The 22,656-nt window shown below is 40.5% G+C and overlaps 1 protein-coding gene across 1 annotated transcript in view; it reads right to left on the reverse strand.

The window, feature by feature from the left end:
* Positions 1-22,656, reverse strand: part of LOC126259167 (MMS19 nucleotide excision repair protein homolog) — a 269,613-nt gene that overhangs the window by 94,356 nt on the left and 152,601 nt on the right. The window contains exon 11 of the mRNA XM_049955735.1: positions 17,769-17,934. Within this exon, the coding sequence (XP_049811692.1) occupies positions 17,769-17,934 (166 nt within the window). The remainder of the gene's footprint in view (positions 1-17,768; positions 17,935-22,656) is intronic.

Raw genomic sequence — 22,656 nt, forward strand, 5'->3', positions numbered from 1 at the left:
GTACTATAGATGTCCTCAAATACTTTCTAAAATCCTATTCTGCACCACCCCGTATCTGAATGACATGAAAAGTGACAACTGACTGAACAATAAAAGTATGGGGTCCTCCACATGACAACTAAGAGAAGTCTGTTGAACTTCTGTTACATGATAAATGACACAAATTTTGAGGTAGTCATCTCAAATATCTAGGGCTTACTGTTAGGAATAATTTCTATTTTACCATAAATTTCAAAAAGAAAACTGCTAACACTATGTTTATCTGTTCTTTCTTTCTTTAACTATTTCAGTGCAGTATGGAATCTTTGCCAGATGGAGTAACACAGTACATCGAAAGCATTCAAATAAGGTTGGCTTGAATGAGTTATTGTGGTTAGCTTGAATCAATTATTATGGTTGGATCGATTTCTGCTATCAGGAAAGTGGGCAGAGTCTCACTGATATGACAAGAAGTTTGCGTGGATTTCACTAAGTCGAAAGCAGCAAGATTTTCTCACAAAAATTTCATTCACAACTTCTTCCCCCTAATACCACAACATTCTGTTGCCTCTGCAACAACCACCTCAATAAAATAAGAGTTCACTTGGAAAGATTTAAGTGGTCATTTTTCCGCCATGCACTATTCGAATGTGGGACTGCACATATATAATTTGAGAATGGTGTCTTGCACCCACTATATATTCAAGTTCCACCAATAACAGCATGTTAGTGAAATCGAGATTGCAATGCTTTTGTAAGCCAGTCACAGCTCATGTCACGTGATCTCGCCAGCTGATGATAGCAGATCTTCATAGTGTACAACTCATGATCTAGTCAGCCAATAAAAACATCAATTTTAAGAAGTGTAAACAAACAGATAGGAAAAGTTAATGGTTTAAATTAATGTTCATAGTGTAGCTATGTGAAAAGCTAAGCTTTCACTTATAATATTTGTCTTTTTTGTGTGTGTTAACACTTTAAGATACATCACGCAAATGTGCCAGTAACATTTTAAATATCGACCTAAATGTCTGGTCTTCTGGGCTAGAGATTCTTCTAAGTGGCTGGCCTTCAAAGAGTTGATCTTTAAACAAGAGTCAAACATTCTGTGATTTAAGAAATTCAAAGGACATTCTCGTTCTAACATAATTCAACTTGCATACAATGAAATTTACTTTGAAAGTAATGCTTTTCAAACCATCATTCACAATATTTTCCCACGAGCTGTTAGAATTCGTTTCAGCAATTATCCGACACCACCAGAAAACAGGTGTTACTATCCATGTGTAAGTACGATGACGTAGGAAGCCCATATGTTTGTATGCACGTATCATTTAGAGATCGCAAAGCATTAAGATATCTCACCTTACGTCATAAACAACATGGGACATCAGATGATACTCCGAAAACATCGGAATTTCATAAAAGATACTAAAACGCATAATTCGGCTTAAAGTGCACATTTGTGTGTCCATATTCACAAATATGTAGGCAGCAACCTGTTATTAAGCTTTTCGGGATGCAAATTTTCTAGGAGTACTAGTACTGTATTATCTCGTGTTGGGTTTGTGGCATCTCTGGCGTGAAGTGCTATGTTCAACAGCCATCTTTCTGTATTTGCTCTATTAAGTGTCCTTTTGATCCTAAAAATGTGTTATTACGGTTCAATGCCACGTAAAACCCACAGTCCCCGACTTCAACGTTGTGCATTTGGGAATCATTTTGTGTTATTTTCACCAGTGATGAACTTTGTGTGCTGGTCCACATTGTCTTCAGAACAATGGATCTACCAGTGTCATTTTGTGCTTGTGCCACACACACTTTTAACTCTGCTTGCGTATATACAAGTGTTTCTAATGTGCAATTGGTTAAAACTGAACAATTACCCGGCCCCTGGCATTCCAGCAGCCACTTAACCGTTACCGGCCCAACATGGCCACCGTCAAATGCTACTACGCAGCAATGCCTGCCACCCGGACAGTGCATGCCTCTCACTGACGCTATGATTAAGCACTCGCCTTCTGGTTGGTTGATGTGCTGACACACATGTACTCCAAAAGCTCATACGCGTGGGGTCGCACATTCCTACTTGCCTAATGTCATTGCACCGCCCCCCCCCCCCCCCCCACCCAAGCCCAGCACGCCACCTCGACGACACCGGTTGCCTCAGTTGTGCCGGCTGCTGCGACCATCGCTCCGTGGTTACATCAAGATCGCTTTTTGCCCACACTCTTAATGGCACTGGCCTGCCTCCGGGCCTGCAGTTGGGACACATTGTGCCATCGGTTTAGCCAGCCCACTCCTCTTCGTGTGCTGCTTGGGGCCGCACCCCACCCAGACCTTGGGCGACGCCTCATACACTGCTACTGCACTCCCAGTGTTGGGGACTCCCTCAACCGCCGACACGGATCTTCACCTGCCTGTGCTACATCAACATGTGTTATCCGGCAGATGTCCTAAGCTGCCTGCATTGCAAAAGGACAACCCTAAGACTTGGTTCACCGTGGTGGACCATCTAATGGATATCCATGGGATCTTGGGCGACGCCGCACATTTTGTGTCTGACTGATGAACCACCTCCACGAACATCTTGACCTAATCAGTAACCTTTTACTCTTCCTCCCTGCTTCACCCAAGTACGTGACAGCGAAAACTTTGCTTATTGAACGCCTTTCTCACCCTCCGGCCGAGGTCATCCACAACATCATCCACGATGAGCACCTCAAAGACCGCACACCTTCGCAGCTCTGGGGGCACCTTCATACATTGATTGATGACCAAGCACTACACGACACCACCCTGACGCTGTGGATGGTCAAACTTCCGTCAGACCTACAGCTTCACCTGCTATAGAACGTCGCTGACCCTCTCGTGGTCTGCCTATGCAATCACTCGTCGACAACACCACCTGCCATGGACAACATTGCCTTCACCTTCAGTTGGCAGCCCTGCTTCGCCAGTTCCACACACCGCTGGTAGAGGCCAGCGAGTGCACCTCAGCAGCTCAGTGACCTGCCAGGAGCTGCCTCCTGGCAGCCTACCAGGGATACTGCCTGCCGCCCCCCCGCCAGTTGCTGACCTTGCCCGATCAGCAACATGATGCAGTCAGCTGCACTGTGCTAGTTCCACGCTACTGCTGCACACCTTGCGCCTCTCACAACCGAGACCAGCGGGCACGCTTAGGTACCATACCCTGCAATGATCATTCTTGGCGCCTAACTTCCGGCGCTGCGTTGCTTCCTCCAGCAGCGCGACGCCTCTACATCACTGACTTGTCATTCATCAGGCACTCACTTTCTCGTTGACACCGGTGCTGATGTCTGTGTTATACCTGCCAAGCACACGGGCAATATGCTTTCTCCTGATAACCTCGATTTGATCGCTGCAAATCACTCTCCTACCGTGGTCGTTGGCTCCATCAAGATGTCGCTTCATCTATCACCAAGCGTGACGTTTCCTTGGACCTTCCATGATGCCGATGGGGACAAACATGTAATTGGGTTAGACTTTCTACACCATTACAAACTTTCGCCATACCCGCAGGTCGCTACACTCCGCCATGCGTCTGGTTCTACCGTTCCATGCTTGAACGAACTCGGCACATCTCCACTCTCTGCTTCCTTGGCTACACTTTCCACATGTGCATCTCTGCTCGAAGGTATTACGGCACACCTCTCCGATTTACTGGACTTCCACAAACAGATTGATGGGCTCCACATATATAATGCAGAGTTACGCTACCGCACTGCTACCGCCTCCACTGAATTGGCTCACATATGGAATACATTATGCAGCCTCTCTGCAGAGCCGCTTCTTTCGGCGCCACCTCCCTCTCCTAGTGTGTCTTCACTCTGCTTTGCTCCTGTGTCAAGTTGCGCTTTCACTGCTGCTGGTTCTGTGCCGACGCAGATGGACCGGCGGGATGCTCCTGTTGTCGCTTCGGGGGACCCTTCACATCCCATGGTTGCCGAATCACACCCTCCGTTGTTGACTACTGCCGACACCCCGCCAACTTCACTCCGGCCCGGCATGGACGATCTTGTTCTCGCTAGGCGGTAGCTACCACGTTGCGTCCTCAGTCGTGACCTGCTGCTGATGCTCCGCACACGCCATCTCAGCACGTCAAGGTCAGTCAACCGCCACAGCTCGTGCCACCCTTCACAGGTCTCTACTATCAGCAACGGCACTGGTGACCAAATCCGCACCACAGAACCCCCCCCCCCCCCCCCCAAAGCTCAACATCTTTCCCACTGCTCCCAGTCGGCCTGCCTCTGCTGACGCTGCCGTCGTGGCCTCCTTTGACTCGCCACCGCCTGTGCAGCTGTCTGGCATGCAGGACCCTGACAACGAAGTGCCTGAGCTGCACACTTCGCGTGCCGGATGCCGCCTCTGTGCGCCGTGCTAGCGTGAAGATTTTTTTGTGGATATGTGCTAGCTCTGTGGCGTCTCTAATGCAAAGCGACAGTTCTTGGGCTATGCTCTTTGGCTTTTCTCCTTGTCTTTGTGTTCTAGCGCTATGTTCAACAGCCATCTTTCTGTATTCGCTCTATTAGGTGACGAAATAAATGTCTTTTTGATCCTAAAAGTGTGTTATTATGGTTCAACATCACATAAAACCCACACGTTCTTTATTATTGTATAATGACACATGTGCCAGAAGATGAAAATGTGCATTTGAAATTCAGCAAATAATTGAAACTAGCCAATGGTGTGGAGTGAAACACTTCGTTTCAAACAAATTCACTGTCTCTGGAGGGGAAGAGAGGGGGGAAGAGAGGGGGGGGGGGGGGGGGAGAGAGAGAGAGAGAGAGAGAGAGAGAGAGAGAGAGAGAGAGAGAGAGAGACACTAATAAAAGGCCAATTTCTGTAGCAAATCGAAAAAAGTAACTTCATTGTTCTGCAAGGCAATTAATGCTCGACTGCCAAAAATGTGGAAACAAAATAAAATCATAAAACTGAAACCAGTAACATATTTTAACCTTCATTATTATGTGAATGTATTTTAATTCATTTGATAGCTCCTGGCCACAGAATTATATTTTGTTTTCTCTTAACATGAGAGCTGTAAATAAAGAAGAAACAGCAAAATCACTAAAAGTAAATACTAGTCACGTGGAGACTGCTTCCCTTCCCCACTACAACTCAGACTGCTTTGCACATGTGCAAATCTGGCAGCTTGGGTGGACAGAAAATTTTTCCGGGTAGCATCTGGCTTCCGGTTGCTACTGCTGATACAGCTGATGCTCCTAACAGCCACATTTCAAATGGCCAGAAGTGGGAGAAGGTACTGCTAATACGCGACTCAACAACACATGCGCATATGCTGTTGAGTCGCGTATGAGCCCACTAGCAACTCTTCAAACAAACCTAATGTGAACAGTTGTGACATCACCCTCATCGGAAACAGTTTGTTGTTATGAAGAATTGCATAGGCTTCATCCTAAAGCCTTTGACACGTTTTGCTGTTGGCAGACGCTTATGTCTGCACTGTGTTTCACTGTTGTAAATGACGCACTTCCTTTGCAACTTAAGTTTTAATTTGATTTTTTTTATCTCATTTATGTTTTTGACCGCAGTATTGTTCTGCAGTGGCGGGATACAGTAAAATTCTTTGTATCAGTTCTTGCCAGTCAAAATAACAAAAATTTACCTGAAAACTAAAACAATGAAAAATTCCCGGAATTCTAAAAGAATCCCGAGTTTTTCCCAGTTTTCTCCCGCATGAAAAAATTCCCGGGTGACACTGTCACATTATAAAATGTAAGTGCACAGTACCTATTGTTATTTAGATTTGACATGGACTCCTTTTGCTGCTTTGGTTAGAGATTTCACACCCAGTACATCAACATGACTGTGCTTGTTAAAATGCAAAGAAAAAGAGAGTAAGTGATGTGCAAAGTTTTTTACCATAATGACTTACACATCTGCTACTAACATTTTACGTTACACCGGTATACAGTGTGCATTCACACAATATTTATAATACTTGCATATCTTGCATCCAGAATTCTACTGTATAAGACAGAAAGTGAAAGGGCATCAATGACCCCAAATTTGACAGTTCAATATAATGGATCGTATTATTTTTTCTTTCTTCGTTCTTTTTCTTTTACATTTAAGGTATATATACACAAAGCCAAAGGTAAATGTAAATTAATGAGTTGTTCTGTAGCATGGATGATCTTTTGATACAAAACAGAGAAGAGATACGCTCTTCAATTGATTAATTTCTGTATCTTCATCTGTTTGTTTCTATAACTGGTAGCAGGCGGGTGTATGACGATATCCGTCACACCAGTATTGTTTAAAAATGTGTATTTCAAGTGTACATTAAATGTGTCAAAAGTTATTGCGAAAGTAGAGTTTTATTCACATATTCACATCGACCACGCCTGTCTGTTCACCATTTCGCCCACACCGAGAATCCTGCATCCGGAGGTTTGGAGCAGACAAGAGGAATTTGTGCGAGCAGCGCAGGAGCAATCCTGCATCGGTATTGCTATAATCAGGACTACGTACAATGGAATTAATGTGAAGAAGTATGTAACTTAAATGATGAATATTGATCTTAAATGGATTGACGCTGAAGATCTGGTGATATTAGTACCAGTTAAAATTCACCCAGGATATGTGCACCTTCCAATTCCTTTCAATTATTCTTTCCAATTAATTTCTTTTAGTAATTCAAGCAGCAATTATTAATCAGTTTCCATTATTTATCCGCCCACCTACAAGCCATTATTCATTGGCAATCGTTTAAAAGGATGGCACCTAGCGAAATAGGAACAGACCATTCAACTGTTGAGAAAAAAAAGTTTTTTGAGATAAATGATTCACTTTATTGTTACTAGAAACAAGTAAACTTTTGTAGTATTTGTTACATGTCCATGAGATTGGGAATGAGAAAAACATTGAAAGAGCATATTAAAATTAAATTCTACCAACAAAAGAGACGTGCTGGGAATGCTGATTTCAGAGGTAAAGGTAGGAAGCTGCTACAGTGTATGTTTTTATGGCCACCGTCTCTCTGGCAGTAGATAATGTCTTATCCTTCCTATCAACATCCTTTATGGAAAGTGCATTTCTAAAGACAGGATGAAAATTTGTATAAACTCATCATTAAAGTGCAAGATAAATCATCAGTTTCTATAAGACTGTGACAGATAATAATCAGGTTTTTTTAGTGAATACGCAGCTAAATATACTTTAATTGAGAAGCACTGATACGACAAATTTCATTTTTGAAAAATTTTGTTCATAATTTGGTTAAAAACTATTCCCAATGGAGTAAAGGAAATGTCCATTGCTGAAAGTTCATCACAAAATGCAATATGCCAAGATGTTGGAAATCCAAGCTTGGCAACAGTTGAAGGTAAAGCGCCAACTCGTGAACCGGCCGATGGCAACCTAAACAACAATGTTGGTGTCCCATCATTAAAAAATCATGACACTGATAATATATCTATTCATGGTGTCACTTTTATGATACCCAATGAGAGAATTTCTCAGTTGTTACCAGGAAACATTTTTCCAAATAGTGAAACTGAAGTGCACGACACAGAAAATTCCTAAGATTATTTTCTCACAACGTTGCAAATGCAAGAGCAGGAAACAGTTCATAAAAGCAATGTAAAAACTAGTGAGACACACAATTTGACACAACTCATGCGACTAATAACACAACAGTTGACACAGCACTGCACAAAACATCAGGAAAATACAGGACAACAGCTTACACAGCAAAATTAGGTATTGAACGACTTCAAGAATAGTATTAGTCAATAGTTTAGTGAAGTGAGCAAAACTATATGCACTGAATTATCTGACGAACTATCCGGGAAGTTGACAGAGCTGGGTAAACAACTAAAACAAGAAATAATACCTACATATCCCGCAATATAAATACGTTAACAGAAAAAGTATCATCTGTAGACAATAAACAGGAACAACTTGCAGGTGGGCATATTCTCAAATTCAGGAGACACAATATCAAATGGATGCGTTGGTAAAAAAATGTTACGAATGCAGTCAGCGAGCTGCAAGACGTTTGTAAAAACTTACTTACAGAAGTACAACAGCAAAGTCTAAGAGTGGATCAGTTAAGTTTCGAGTCAAATTTGCCAAAAAACTTAGAGGTAAGATATGTGCAGATGTAAAGGGAATAACTGAAAAGGCTGAAGCCAGGATGCTGGATAAGGGCAGCACCCTTGCTGAAAAGGTAGTGTCAGAGTGCAAAATTTATGCATGTACTGTAGAAGAAGCCCCAAAAGAGAAAGAAAGTCAACTTCTAGCTAAAATAGATTCAGATTTAAAGGAAGCCGAGGAGAAGTTATGAGGCAGTATTGCTAAAACTACTGACATTCCAAAACATTTGACAGAAAACAAACACATACTTTTAGAGAAGTTAGATACTTTCACTGGTTATGCACAATACATGACTAGCCTGTCGAAGTAAATAGCGAAGGTTGCAGAATGTAGAAACACTTATCGGCAGCTGTATCTCTCAAGCAAGCGCAATTGCCATGCGCTACGCCACAAGTGAACACAAACACACCCGTCACTGACAGTGCAGTGGGTTTGTCAACATTACTTGCAGATGAGGGATTGCTTAGGCACCATAAATTTCTGGTATTTACCTCTGGAGGAAGAAAAACAAATCCCCTGGCCTTTATCACAGCATTTTGAAATGTTTTACCTAGTATCTGGACCAAAGCCCAGAAAATTAGATTTGTTGTTGGATACACACAGCATGATGTTCTGCTATGGGCTATGGACATGGCGGAACGTTGCCAATACTATGAACAGTTTGAGAGAGCCTTTCTGGATAAATATTGGTCTGAGTCCGTACACGAGAGGCTCAGATGTGAAGTATTCAACCCAGCTCCGTTCAATAGCAAACAAGGAAGCTCAAGGAAGTATTTTGAAAAATATTTGAATAAAACCAGATATGGGACAAATCCAGTATCTCAAGCAGACATGCTGAAAATTTTAGAGTCATCTCATTATCATTCCTGAACACAACACTGAATACTTTCTATCTGTACTGGACGCAATAGATTTGATACACGAAGAGAGGCCAGTATAACCCAAGCCTGTTAATATGCAGATAATGCCACAGAGATTTACGGAACAACACGTGAACAACAGATTCTAAGTACAACAGGGATGGCAACCTTACCTCATATAGACCTTTGGTAATGGTAATCACAACAGCAATGGAGAAAGCCATAAAGTCAAAGGCAGATATAAAAAAAATAGGTAAAAATTTAACAAAAACAACCATAACAGGTAAGTAGCATATGACCGGTCTGTACATAATGTACAGACACCAGCTACCGGCAATAATCAGCTTATCACTTGACAAACACAAAACAATAGTAGACAGCCGAATAATTCACAGACAGCGGGATTCGGCCAGAAAAGTAACGCACATATGCCAAACAACGAGCAAAGGCAAAGAGAATTTCAGTCGAGAGCCTCACAGGATACTAATTGGCGTAATCAAACACCAACAGTCCATATAGTGGAAGTTACCCCTAAGCGACCGATGCCACTGCAACACTGGAAAACTTGAACTGGTCACGGTCGGCTCCTGTTCTGTTCATCCTCATCACTGACATGCGAGTCACCCAACGTGGTGGTGACTGAAATAAGATTAGCACTCGGCGACCGAACTTCCCCGGATGGGCCTCGCAGCCAACAATGTCATGCGCTCATTTCCATTTTGTGACCTTGGAGGAGAGTGGAGGCACAAGCTTGATTGACACTTGCTTAGTCAGATACGATCAAGGTAGTGATGTGAAAGATGATCTGTATCGAAGTAATGAGGGTACACAGAAAAACTTGACAGTACGCAAGGTACAAGATACCCTTAAAGCCAAAATATTTGATCTTGATGTACCCATTGTGATTGACACAGGTGCTACGACTAATTTGATGTCACAGGGATTCATTCAAGAACTGAAGAAACATGGACGTATACCCACACTGCCAGTGCAAAACTGCAAGGTGCAAACCACAACTGGTCAGAAATCAATAGAAGTCAAGATACAAGCCTTAAATCCCATACAATTAGGACTGTTTTCTGTACTATGAAATTTTTTTATATTAGAGAAATTAATAGTTGAATGCTTAATCAGTATGGATAAATTTAGGACATAGCAAGTACAAACTAATATAGGAAAGGGCCAATGTCATTTCACTGCAAATAAGCAATTATTTGTAATAGACCTAATCAGAGGAAGTACTTATAGACTTAAAACAGAAGTTACTCACGATTTTGAGGTTCAAGTGGTAAGTCCCATAGTTATGTATGTCAACACATACAATAACAAACAGTCGGTTGCAGAAGTCATAAACGTCAACACAATAAGCAGAAAAGCAAGTGAATCAAAGTGTGTTTTCTCAAGAGCAGCAAGCAGAACTTACAGAACTGATACTTGCTTATATACATGTGTTTGAAAAAAGACCAGGTATCATTAACAATTTTGTGTACAAAATGGAAGCATACCCACACGAAAATTTTTGTTCTACTTCATACGCTACACCATGGACAAAAAGGGAAGCAGTAAGAAAAGAGATTAACAGGATACTTGAATGGGGCATAATACAACCATCATTTTCTCCTTATTGTAGTCCTATTTTGGCCATGAGTAAGCCAGATGACAAGGTGCGCTTGGTCCTCAAAGCACGTAACATTAATAAGATTGTTGTACCAGTCAGAACACATTCAGACAGTTTAGATGAACAGCTTATGAAATTCCATGATGCTAAATTTCTTGCTATAATCGACCTCCGGTCTTCATATTGTCAAATAAAACTATATGAAAAAAAGTCGGAAGTATACCGCCTTCATATGTGGGGCAGGAGCCTCGAATTTCAATTATTACCATTTAGATTGAACGTAAGTGCAGGTGTCTTTATCTCCGCACTGGATAAAAGTGCTACGGTCTGAATTTTTGGGTAAGGTAAAACTATACATGGACGACCTTTAGTAGCTACACCCACTTGGGTAGAACACTTAAGATTAATTGAGTAAGTATTGAGCAGCTTTTCGAAATATGGAGTGACAGCAAATCTCAAGAAATCTAATTTCGGACAAGAAAATGTAAAAGTTTTAGGACACATAATCTTTTCAGAAGGCATATTGCCAGAGCCCAAAAAACTTGATGCCATTAGGAACTGCCCTGTTCCTCAAAACAAGCACTTGGCAATTAAAGGCATACGTACGATTAGTCTCATTTATCAGGAAATTCATCCCTAACCAACTTACAAACAGTAATGCTTTACTCAATTTTCTCTAGAAAAACAGATCTTGGCTATGGAACGAGCAATGTCAAACCGATTTCGAGAACATCAAGCAAACCTTATTAAATGCTAATATTTTATCTCAAACAGACATGAAGGATTTTTGTTTATGCACTGACACGTCTTCTCAAGGTCTGGGTGAATGCATTCTTCAAATGGTAGAAGAAGAGGGTAATCTCATCCCTAAAGTAATTAGCTCCACCATCTGAAGCTGAATGTTCATATTCAGTTATGCAGCTGGGGCATACGGCTGTAATTTGGTTCTTTAAAAAGTTTGAATATTTCCTTTGGCGTAAACATATAAAAGTATACTCTGACCATCTATCCCTATAATTTTTGTTAACTTGTAAATTGCTACACAGACGGATGGCCCGGTGGTGTGACATTTTTGTTTGTATTTTTTCTTATATATCAAATGTGTGTATAAGATGAAATGAGTGGTTGTAACAAGGAAGAATTTTACTCTTATGTATATAGTGACGGTGATACTCTAAATACAATGCTTTGCCTTATGTGTAGCCCAGTTGTAAATAAATAAATGAACTTGCGAAACACACGATAGCGGGCAATACAATACACAACTTGCTGTGGTATCAGAGTGCCGCAGCGCATGTGCATTGGGGAGCAAGCTAGTCAACAAACCACAAGTGCGTGCAAGCCAGACAGGCACAGCTGGAAGTGTTGCAGCACACAAAACAAACAAACCCAATGAGCTACAGCCTGCGCTAGCATTTGTAAAGTCTATTGCATAAACAGGGGCATGGAAAATTAAGGGGGAGTCTATACTACAACTACGACTATCTACACAATACATACATACAAAGATAAGTTAAGGAATGATATACACAGGAAAGGGACCATAAACTACGAGATATTTACTTAAGCTATGCTACTATATACATTATATCTATAAATGTACAATATTTACAAACTTAGGTATTGAAAGTGCATGCACTAATTATACTTGAAGAACCAGAAAAGTCTTTCTGCAGGTAAACAAACGACTACAGTATAAATGTCAAACTGAATAAGAGGTTGCACCACACCTGTAATACACTTTATCTTTCAGATTTATAAGGTAAGTAGAGATGCACACATGACATTAAATAAGTTTTGTGATAGCATGACTGCACACTGAAGTGAATGAATATATGGTTGATTATATGAAAACGGTATTAGCAGCCATCGAGCCACTATACACTTATCTATGAAAAATTGGTTTTAAGTTTTTTTCTTTCATGGAAAGGTGCATCGACATATCCTAAACTGAAGAAAGATATGTGCCTGTAGAGTGTTAGGTACCATATGAACAGAAGAAAGGACCACACCGTAAGATAAATTTAGTTATAAATTTATGATATGTATGTATGGGATAGTGGAAGTTTGTGAAGAATAAAACAGTTGCAGTACGTCACATATCATGATGCTGAAATAAGGTTGAGCTCTAGCAAATAATCAAGGGGTCAAAACCTAACTACTGTGACTGTCAACTACCCATGCAAACGTCAAACACCTGATTTATATTGAAATTTTTATGCACATTTGATACTTATGTAAACATTGTTTTACGGTCATTGTCCATAACATATTGTATTGATGATACAACTCTGTATACCTCAGTATATGAAATGGTATCTTTTACACAATGAACATAACAAGTAAATACTGAGCTACACTTTTAAACACTGAATAAGTATTTGATATAATTGGTATTGTCAGATTTTGTTCTTGGAATCATAGTTAAGTCTATTAATGAGGTGTAACTGAGTATATAAATGCCTTTCTGTGGAATTTCCTCAGCCTTGTAGTGTGTAGATCATTCCTGGAGAGTACTAGAGAGGCGAGGCCATGCATAGTTATCTGAGTGACACATATATCTATTGTAGCAAGTATTGTTTAGTTCAGTAATTCTTTGGAATTGATAAATAAGCTCTGAAAAGGAGCCGTTGTAAATTAAAATGAAATGTATGTTGATTTATGCCATAAAGGAACAGATAATCTATTATTGTATGATTTTTATATGAAGAATTTATAACCAAACAAGAGTAAAATGTGTGCTCGTATAACTGGAATCGAATAATGTAACTAGATTGTAATTTCACAAAATGTACTAAAGCAAAATGACTAGCAATGAACATATACATAAAAAGGGGACAGAATATGTTACGGACTATAATTTACATAAGTGACGAAAATGGCAAGTCAGCAAATGAATAGGATAAGTGTATTTTGTAATTGTATTTGTGTTTTGTTTTGTATTGTTATGCGCATAGCATGTGCAAAGAAAACAACAGAAACTTTATGTAATGCAACTGTATGAAAGACACTCAAAAACAAAGTGCAAAACCATACAAAACCTGGCTGCAAAGTGTTAAGTGTGCGTGTGATATATGTGAGTGTGTGCAAGATAAACTAAAGATGGAAATACTTTGTGTAACATGAATTTCCTGTGCTTGACAACATCATAAAAACATGCATTTTCTGTGCTTGACAATGTCGTAAAAGTGGCAAGAAACTTCCCTTATCAACAGATGTTGGATGGTGTCCCCACTGAATAAATGAGAGCAACGAGTAGAAATAAATTCCTCAGACCGCTGATATGGAAACCAGTAGTCACCACATCAAAGATGCGGACCATGCCACTGAACACGAGCTTCAGAAACTTGTGCACTGAAAGCTATGTAAATGCACAACATGGACACTGGCCTTTTACTAAACACTTGAGCGCGAGCTGGGCAATAACGGACATTGCACTGCACGCACATGCTTTACAAGCTAAATACTGTGCAGATGCTGACTGACAACAATGGAACTATACGGTTACAGCAAGCACTTCGTTAAGAGGGAAAACTTATATATGTATGTGTTAAAAGAGTCTGACAAGCCCATATAAATTAATAACCATACAGGATAACTCCAATGGTCAAACATAAAGGCTATGCCTATACTAGCCAGGGTTATCGACCCTCAAAAGGAGAAATAAGCTTGGACACTGTGTACCTCCATGTGACGTCGACGCACAGTGGGGGGAGGGGGGGGGGAGGGAGCGAGGGAGGGAGGGAGGGACAGGGGGGAGAGAGAGAGAGGGAGAGGGAGAGAGAGAGAGAGAGAGAGAGAGAGAGAGAGAGAGACGAAATAAGCTCTTCAGTTTTTATCTTCACCTGTTTTCTTCATGTGCAGTACCACAGACATATATTTGTTAAAATACATTTTGAAGTATTCCACCTTGGCTGTTTTGAAAACAGCGGGGATGGAATACTTCAAAAGTCTCACTCAACTTTCCTTCTGCTCAGTTGTGAGGTTGTTACTTCTCGTTGCTCTCCCTTTTTCAGTGGGGACACCATCCATACATCCGACATCTGTTGGCAAGGGAAGTTTCTTGCCGCTTTTATGATGTTGTCAAGCACAGAAAATAGGTGATAGCTGGCGGACATATGAAGAGATCTGTCACACAAGTATTGTTTAAAAAAGTGTATTTCAAGTATACATTTACAGTGTTAGAGAAGGTTATTACGAAAGTAAAGTTTTATTCATATATTCACATCGACCACACCTGTCTGTTCATCATTTCGCCCGCACCGAAAATCCTGCATCTGAAGGTTCGGAGCAGAAAAGAGGCATTTGGACAAGCAGCGGAGGAGCAATCCTGCATCGGCATTTTTATAATCAGGACTACGCACAATGGAATTAATGTGAAGAAGTACGTAACTTAAATGATGAATATTGATCTTAAATGTATTGATGCTGAAGATATGTTGATATAAGTACCAGTTAAAAATCACCCACGATGTGTGTACCTTCCAATTTCTTTCAATTATTCTTTCCAATTAATTTTTTTAATAATTCAAGCAGCAATTATTAATGAGTTTCCATTATTTATCCGCCCACCTATATGCACTACTCATCATGTGCAGAAAGAAAAAGTTTTAGATAGTGTGTTAAGTATAAGTAAGGAAGCATCTGCTGACCCAAGGATTATTATTGTTATATTATGGTTCTTCAAAGATTTGTCTTTAGTTATAATGTTTGAGGTTCTGTTGACCAACAAAGCAGTGACTCAAAACCTGGCAGACACTAGCATAGCACATGCAGCAGGTGACTAACTGTAGCTGCAGGAAGATAGTGGTTTAACACCCTGTCAATGATGAGAAAATTGATTGTGTTGCTCAAATTCAGATCAGAAGTGGGTAGAGAAGGAAATCAACCATACCCTTTCATAGGAACTATCCCAACATTCACTTTAAGCAATGCAGAGAAATACTGCAAAACTAAATCTTTATGACTAGACAGGGGGGATTGAACTGCTGCCGTCCTAAACACAAGTCTAGTGTCTTAACACTACAATTGGTCATGAACTTATGCAAGGGTCGGTAAGAGAAGTCCGAAAGTAATGAGACTGACTTTTTTCATCATAAGCTGTATTCACTTATCAAATATGCCCCACTTCCAAATGGTTCCCTTCAGAACTTTTACAATGATGGAGGTGATGTTTCCAGTCATCATAACAATTCTGGAATACTTTTGCTGGAATACCTTTCAACCTCTTTATAGGATAGGTAGAGTTTGCAGTGTGCCCCCCTTGACTTTGCTATTTAGGTTAGGGAGCATATTTGAAAATCCACACTTTGCTACCTGTGTAATGTGACTGAAGAATTCTGGCTCCCTCTGAAATGGTCCATAAGATTAATAAACACAACCATCCAATTGTTCATTTTCTTCATGTGCAGTACCACAGACATATATTTGTTAAAATACATTTTGAAGTATTCCACCTTGGCTGTTTTGAAAACAACTGGGATGGAATACTTCAAAAGTCTCACTCAACTTTTCTTCTGCTCAGTTGTGAGGTTGTTTAGAACCATCTTTGCACACACTTTTTGCATGTCCTAATACTGTGTTATGAATTGGTGAATGCTAAATACAATCAAATTTTGATTGCTAATGATCATCTACACTGTCAATCAATGACCTGACGAAGCAAGACAATTCACCTATTCCACATTATCATTAGCTCTTGAGGTTGAAAGCCCTTCCACATGGGTTTAGTGTTCCACTTCTTCTCAGCCTGCTGAAAAGGAATTATGCCACCTGAATATTGCTGCCCTGGATAAAGAATGTTCACTATTAAGCCATTTGCAACTTTCACAAGTCACAGTAGTAATTTCACTGAACTTCACAAAAAAATCAATGGTATACATTGCTCATACTTTTGCTGACCTGCATTTGTAATTCACTTGAGAAACACAACTTCACTTGAGATGCTCTCAAAACTCACGTATCAACTGCAGCAAATTAAAATTGTTACTGAGTCAACGGCATGAGTTAACTCATCTGCCACGTGAATGGCGAGGCAACAGTGTTGTTGCTCCATGCACACTGTCAGCAGAGCATGATCTAGAAGACCCATTGACACACACACACACATATATATATATATATATATATATATATATATATATATATATATGGTGTTTCAGATCTGCTGTAATGGTGTGTCTCATTTATTTCTGGTAAAATATGTTTTGGCAAATTGATAAGAACGAATATAGTGATGAACATTTATCAAGGTTTCTGTACAATAAGAGCCTTCAGTGGTTTTGAAAAACAGAGTCGAGCCTTCAAGATCTGTGAAGAGATGGTCTGTAACTTGTATTATCAATAGACTGGAGAAAGCTGGTTTTGTATAGTAAAAAAAGTTTAATTACAATTGGTTGGAAGGTGATAATACATGAAAGACTATATGTTTCTTTGTGATGAGTATCCATCCAATTTAACCAAAAGTGTTCAATTCATTTTAAACCTCATAATTTCTACTCCTAGTTTTTTAATTTAAAAACAACTTACCAAATAGAGATAATAGGTACAAAAAGGAGACAGAAACACTCTTTAGTTCTGGAAAATGATTCATCCAAAAACTAGCAAGATTCTCATTTTTGTTTATGTAACTATTTATGGCTCAATGCCTCAACTGTTCTGTGAGTTATTACCTTTACTACTTCAATTACTTATGTTTCACCACAGACTTTCCATTACTATATTAATGTTAAAATTGATATCACATAAAGCAAAATAAAAGCACATTCTCACACATAATTATGTACTATTTCAGTATGAGAAGCTAACATATTGAACAGGTCAGATTTTTTTCAGTAGATAAAGAGAGAAGCTTAGAAATACTTCTTGTATTCATTCGGACAATTATTACAGAAGTCAAAAGAAATGCCTGAACATAACTGATAGGAATACTGAACAATACCTCCAAGCATACAGATACGAATTCAACTCTTCTCTATTGCTTTACAACACACAACCTATAAAATTATTCTTCGAGTAGCACCATTCAGTTTCTTTTTTTAAACTGTAGAGATTTCAGGGATGTTTATAGAAAAGAAACAATTTGGATCAAACTTATATGGAAAATATTTTCCTTGATAAGTTAATGATTAATTCATGGTGGTGATAGAGTCCGCCAAATTACTCACCTCAAACAGCTGATTCCCACAAGGCGTTTCTTGAAATCATGTGAACCAACCACCAAGTCTAAAAATTGTGGTACAATAAATGTTGTAAATGATTCTATGTCTGCAATTTCACACAAAGCAAATTGGCAGCACTCATAAACATCATCAAAATTTGCATCCCCACCACCTGAAAATAGGAAAAGCAACTGAATTGTTTGCAGTCACCCTAACTGCTAGTATTCAAGAGAGAGACATTATAATGACTTAACAAACAGGTGATTATGTTTTGAATAATCTGAAGAAAATTCAATTATATCAAGTCAGGTACACCTCCAAAATACAGAACCCCAAATACAGTATTCACTGTACACCCGATATTCTACAACGTGGAACCGCATGTCTGCTATACCAATGTACATGGTTTGAGCAAGTTCTATGGAACAAGCCGTACGCTGCACATAACAAAAAACATGCTCGCTGTAGTAACTATGTAGTACACGTAACTGATCCAAGTAACATGTTCGCCAGACCAATGTACATGGCTTGAGCAAGTTGTATGGAAGAAGCAGTATGTTGACACCACACATAACAAGAAAAAACAACCATACAGAAGGTGTAACATAAATGATACACGGAACAACTGATGTGAGCAGTACAAACTAAAAGGACATAGAGTGAGTCATTGCTCCTCCGTGCTTATATAGGCATGAGTTGCTGGTAGAGGGTACCATGCGCATGCTTCCTACAGGCGTTCTCTAGTGGCCGGACTGCACTGATACAGTTGGTGTTTGGATTAAGTACAAACGTGCGGTGACACTACCCTCGGAGCACTCACAATTGCAGGCGCTTGCAGCAGGATACAGTAAGCTTCTACCTCGTGTGAAGAGGGTGCCCAGGAGACGCAGGTGGCCTAACGAGAGACACATCCATTGGAACCGGACCAGAGGCATCTGGTGCCGACAGCGGGAGTGGGACACTGTGCCAGGCAGGCATCAGGGCTTTGAGCCAGAGTGCACGAAGATGCAGACAATCCCAAGGGCAGCTGTCCTGTATGACAGCATCGAGAAGGAGAGTGCCAATCATCAGCAAGCAAGCCACAATGCAAAGGAGACATAGCTGGACCCAAGGGCATCAATGGCTGTGGTGATGATGGTGAGGGGGGGGGGGGGGGGGAGAGGATGGAAAAGTAAGCTGTGGCAATGGAGCCGATGACAGAGATGGACCCATGCCAGGTGCCAGGAAGCTGAAATCCCAAGGCATCGCTTGCGGAAGAGGCAGCCAATGGGATGGGGGCATCTCCACACCAGGCGATGATGGGCTCAAGGCAGAGGATGGCAAGGCGGGCTACGGGGCTGGCGGCTGCACCAGCAAACTGGGAGCTTCTGGTGGCGAGTGGGGGCACAACTGATCAAAGAGGCACAGCACCAGCTCTTTGGCTGTACCCAACCGCAGCAGGTGCAAACCGGGCCGCGGAAAGTGGGAGAGTATGCTTGGTTGTTGGCTGTGAAGTTACTGAGTTGGGCTCCGCTCCTCCATAAGAGTGAAGTGACAGATGTTAAGAAAGCAGAAAAGGCATCGTCCAGGGAAAATCCACAACAATTTTTTTTCATTTGGGACTTGAATGTATACACTAATTGTGCCATCTCACTATTTGATTGATGGTGGAATAGTTGATCAGTAACATGTGCAATGCCATGACGGGAACAAAACAATTGAAAGGTGCGAGAAGCAAACTGGGGCCCATTATCAGAAACAAGTACAAACCAACCCTTCAAAAGCACACTAACTGTGACTTCAGCCAATGTCGACGCACACTGAAGAATGTAAGGAAACCTTGAAAATGCATCCAAAAATAAGAGCCACTACAAATTAAAGAAGGGACCTGCAAAGTCTACATAAATGCATCCCATAACTGGTGTGGAGAAGGCCGGGGCGACAGAGATGCCCTGGAAACTGTCTGCTGTCATCTGTACTGCTCACAAACAGGAAAAAAAAAGACAGACAATTTCGCCATCAATCCCTGTCCAAAAAAAATATCTCCTAGCTAACACTCTAGCACATGAAACTCCCCAAAAGCCCTGTTGGAGAAGGTGTAGAATGTTGCACCATAACACTGCGGGAACAACTACTCTGAGAGGGAGGTCTTACACAGACAAAAGCAAAACACCATCAAAAACAGAGAAGCAACACCATAAGGAGAAATAGTTGCACAGGGGTCCAAAGACCGACCCGGCGGTTTACCTGGCCAGCCTTGTTGAACAAACCGGACCACCTGGTGGAGAACCTGGTCAGCGGCAACGGCAGCTGCTATGTGCGAGCTTGTAATTGGGAAACCCTCAATCATGAACTGCATTTCAATATCAAGATGGAAACAAAGCAATTCTTCACGAATGAAGATGGGAAGATGGCAAAAGGTGTCCACATTGGCATGTTTAGATGTAGATCAAAAATGGATTTCATAATTGTAGTGATACAAGAATGCTGCCTAGCATTGTAGGCTTGTGGAGCCTTGTCAGGCAAGGAAGTGTGAGGGTTAAACAAGGAAACCAAAGGTTTACGGCCAGCAACAAGGTGAAACTTGGAGGCATACAAAAAAAAAAAAAAAAAAAAATATTTTTGGAGAGCATAGACTATGGCAATAGCCTCTTTTTTTCCTCATTAGAGTAGGACTGCTGGGCTGGAATGAGGCATTTAGAGGCGAGTGGGGCGGCTATCTTTATACCGATAGTGTGACAATATGTGTGCATCTGCACTATGCTGCCACCTACAGGCCATTCTGCACGCTGTTTGTAGCATGCTTACCAACTTACAGAATAACAGCACGAAATGTCGATTTGTTATTACAAATTTAAGGTTTTCATTTGACTCACCCTCATATTTGCAGCTCTTTGTCAATGCATCTGCCCATCTTCCTCCTTTTTTCTCAACCTCCTGACACTGTGCCTGTTGGCAGGCTAGTCCCTGCACATTCCACCAGACAGCGTTCATCTCTCTCCCCACCTGTACACTACTATTCCTTCCTTTTCCCTGCCTCTTCCAGATGCTGCTTGCACACCAAGTACATTTGCATTCTGGCCCAAGGTGCTGGAGTTGGCAGTCATGTGTGTACGAGGTGTTCTTGCTTGTGTGTGTGTGTGTGTGTGTGTGTGTGTGTGTGTGTGTGTGCGTGTCTTTTTTTATTGATGAAGACTGTGGCTGAAAGCTTTATGTAAGTGTCCTTTAATTGTGCCTGTCTGCAACTTGACGTGTCTTCTTTTCAGTAAATCACAATCTGTCTTTTCTTACATTGCTGAAATCCCTACCTGGAGTTTCCCTTGTTTGATTCATTTTACATTTCCTTGTATGCTCTCTATCAGACATTTAACTATTCACAAACACACTCGTAAACAAGTTTACAATAGTCATCTTTAATAAGACATAATGCCACAATACTTAGAAATCCAGCTAGAAAATTTGAAAATAAGGCAACTTTGAAAAGAAGGCAACCTATGAGAGGACTAATACTACGCAGTTTTGTGCAGCTGTTGATGGACTTACTACAGAAAAACTGTTTTGAAGTTTCTGGAAAGTCTTCAAGACACTTTAGAGACCTCATTTCATTAGATGACACTATCCACAATTTTCTCTGTCACAATTATAATGACACTGAGGTGTAGATATGTGAGGAATATACATACAAAATTAAACACATTAACAGAAGTCTGCAAAAGCAATTGATTATATGCATTCAGCCCTAACATCGTAGATTAATATTGTGTCACTTACAGTGTCCATACAACCCACAGTACTCAAGTCTACCAAACTATCAACCACTAAGTTTGAGTCCTTTTGCAGAGATGCCGATCCATTGCTTTCTACAATAAACAAATATGTTTTCCTTTTGGGGTTTCTGTCAGGCGAACCAAAGTTGTTAGATGAAGTACCTCTAACAGCTAACATGTATGAGGAAACAAAGAAAATTTACTGAATCAGTACAGACATACGAACCACGTTATACTGGTGCATCTCTATTATTTGGATGCACTAATGTCTCTACAGTCTCAGTGACAACTGAAACACTGCACTGTACATTCCTGGAATGCAACCACCATATTCAAGCAAAACATGCCCTAGAAAAAGCCATTGTAGCATATGATAAAGTTCTCACTCCAAAAATTCTCCGAGAATTTCTTACTGAATTATGTCCAAAATGGGTTACCCATAGTAGAACTGCAAGAGATGTGCTGAAATTACTGAATGTTTTGGAAGTAGTAGTTCACGGTGCTCTTGTTGCACAAAAGACTGGCGGAAATCATCTAACATTCTCTAATTTCGAACCCACTGCAGTGACACATTTCACATAAATTCAAAGCAAGAAAAAGACTTGCAAAAACCCAGACAAGAACTATGACCATACTGTGTAATTTGTGAAGCTCACACTCATTGTGTCCAAGACTGCACTGTAGTGGCTGACAACTAATAATGTATAGATAAGTTAAAGCAGGATAATCGCTGTTTTATATTTGTACATCGGTATCACAGTACTAAAAACTGCAGTAAAAAGGGCAAGGTCTCACGTTCTAGTTGCATGAAACATCATCACAAAGCTGCCTTTACTGACACTGTTACTCCTGCTTCATCTTCTCAGAAAGTTATCGTTACTTCTGAAGGGAAAAATCAACATCAGTTCACCTGATTTTACTTATCTTCTGATAGCTCAAGTTTGGGTGATGGACATTGAGTATTAAGCAGACTTACTCATTCTGTAGTCAGTTGAGCTTCATTTCCAAGTTGCCAAGCTAGAAATTATAGAACATTGCAACCTAACTGTCAGCACCTTTGAAATGATTAATGGAAAATCTCATATAAAGATGTGAAACAAATACTAACAAAGAGATAGAGGGGCTGGCCAGTACTTACCTCAGCTAGT

This window comes from Schistocerca nitens, chromosome 1 (genome assembly GCF_023898315.1).
Source record: "Schistocerca nitens isolate TAMUIC-IGC-003100 chromosome 1, iqSchNite1.1, whole genome shotgun sequence".
In the NCBI taxonomy this organism is placed as follows: Eukaryota; Metazoa; Arthropoda; class Insecta; order Orthoptera; family Acrididae; genus Schistocerca; species Schistocerca nitens.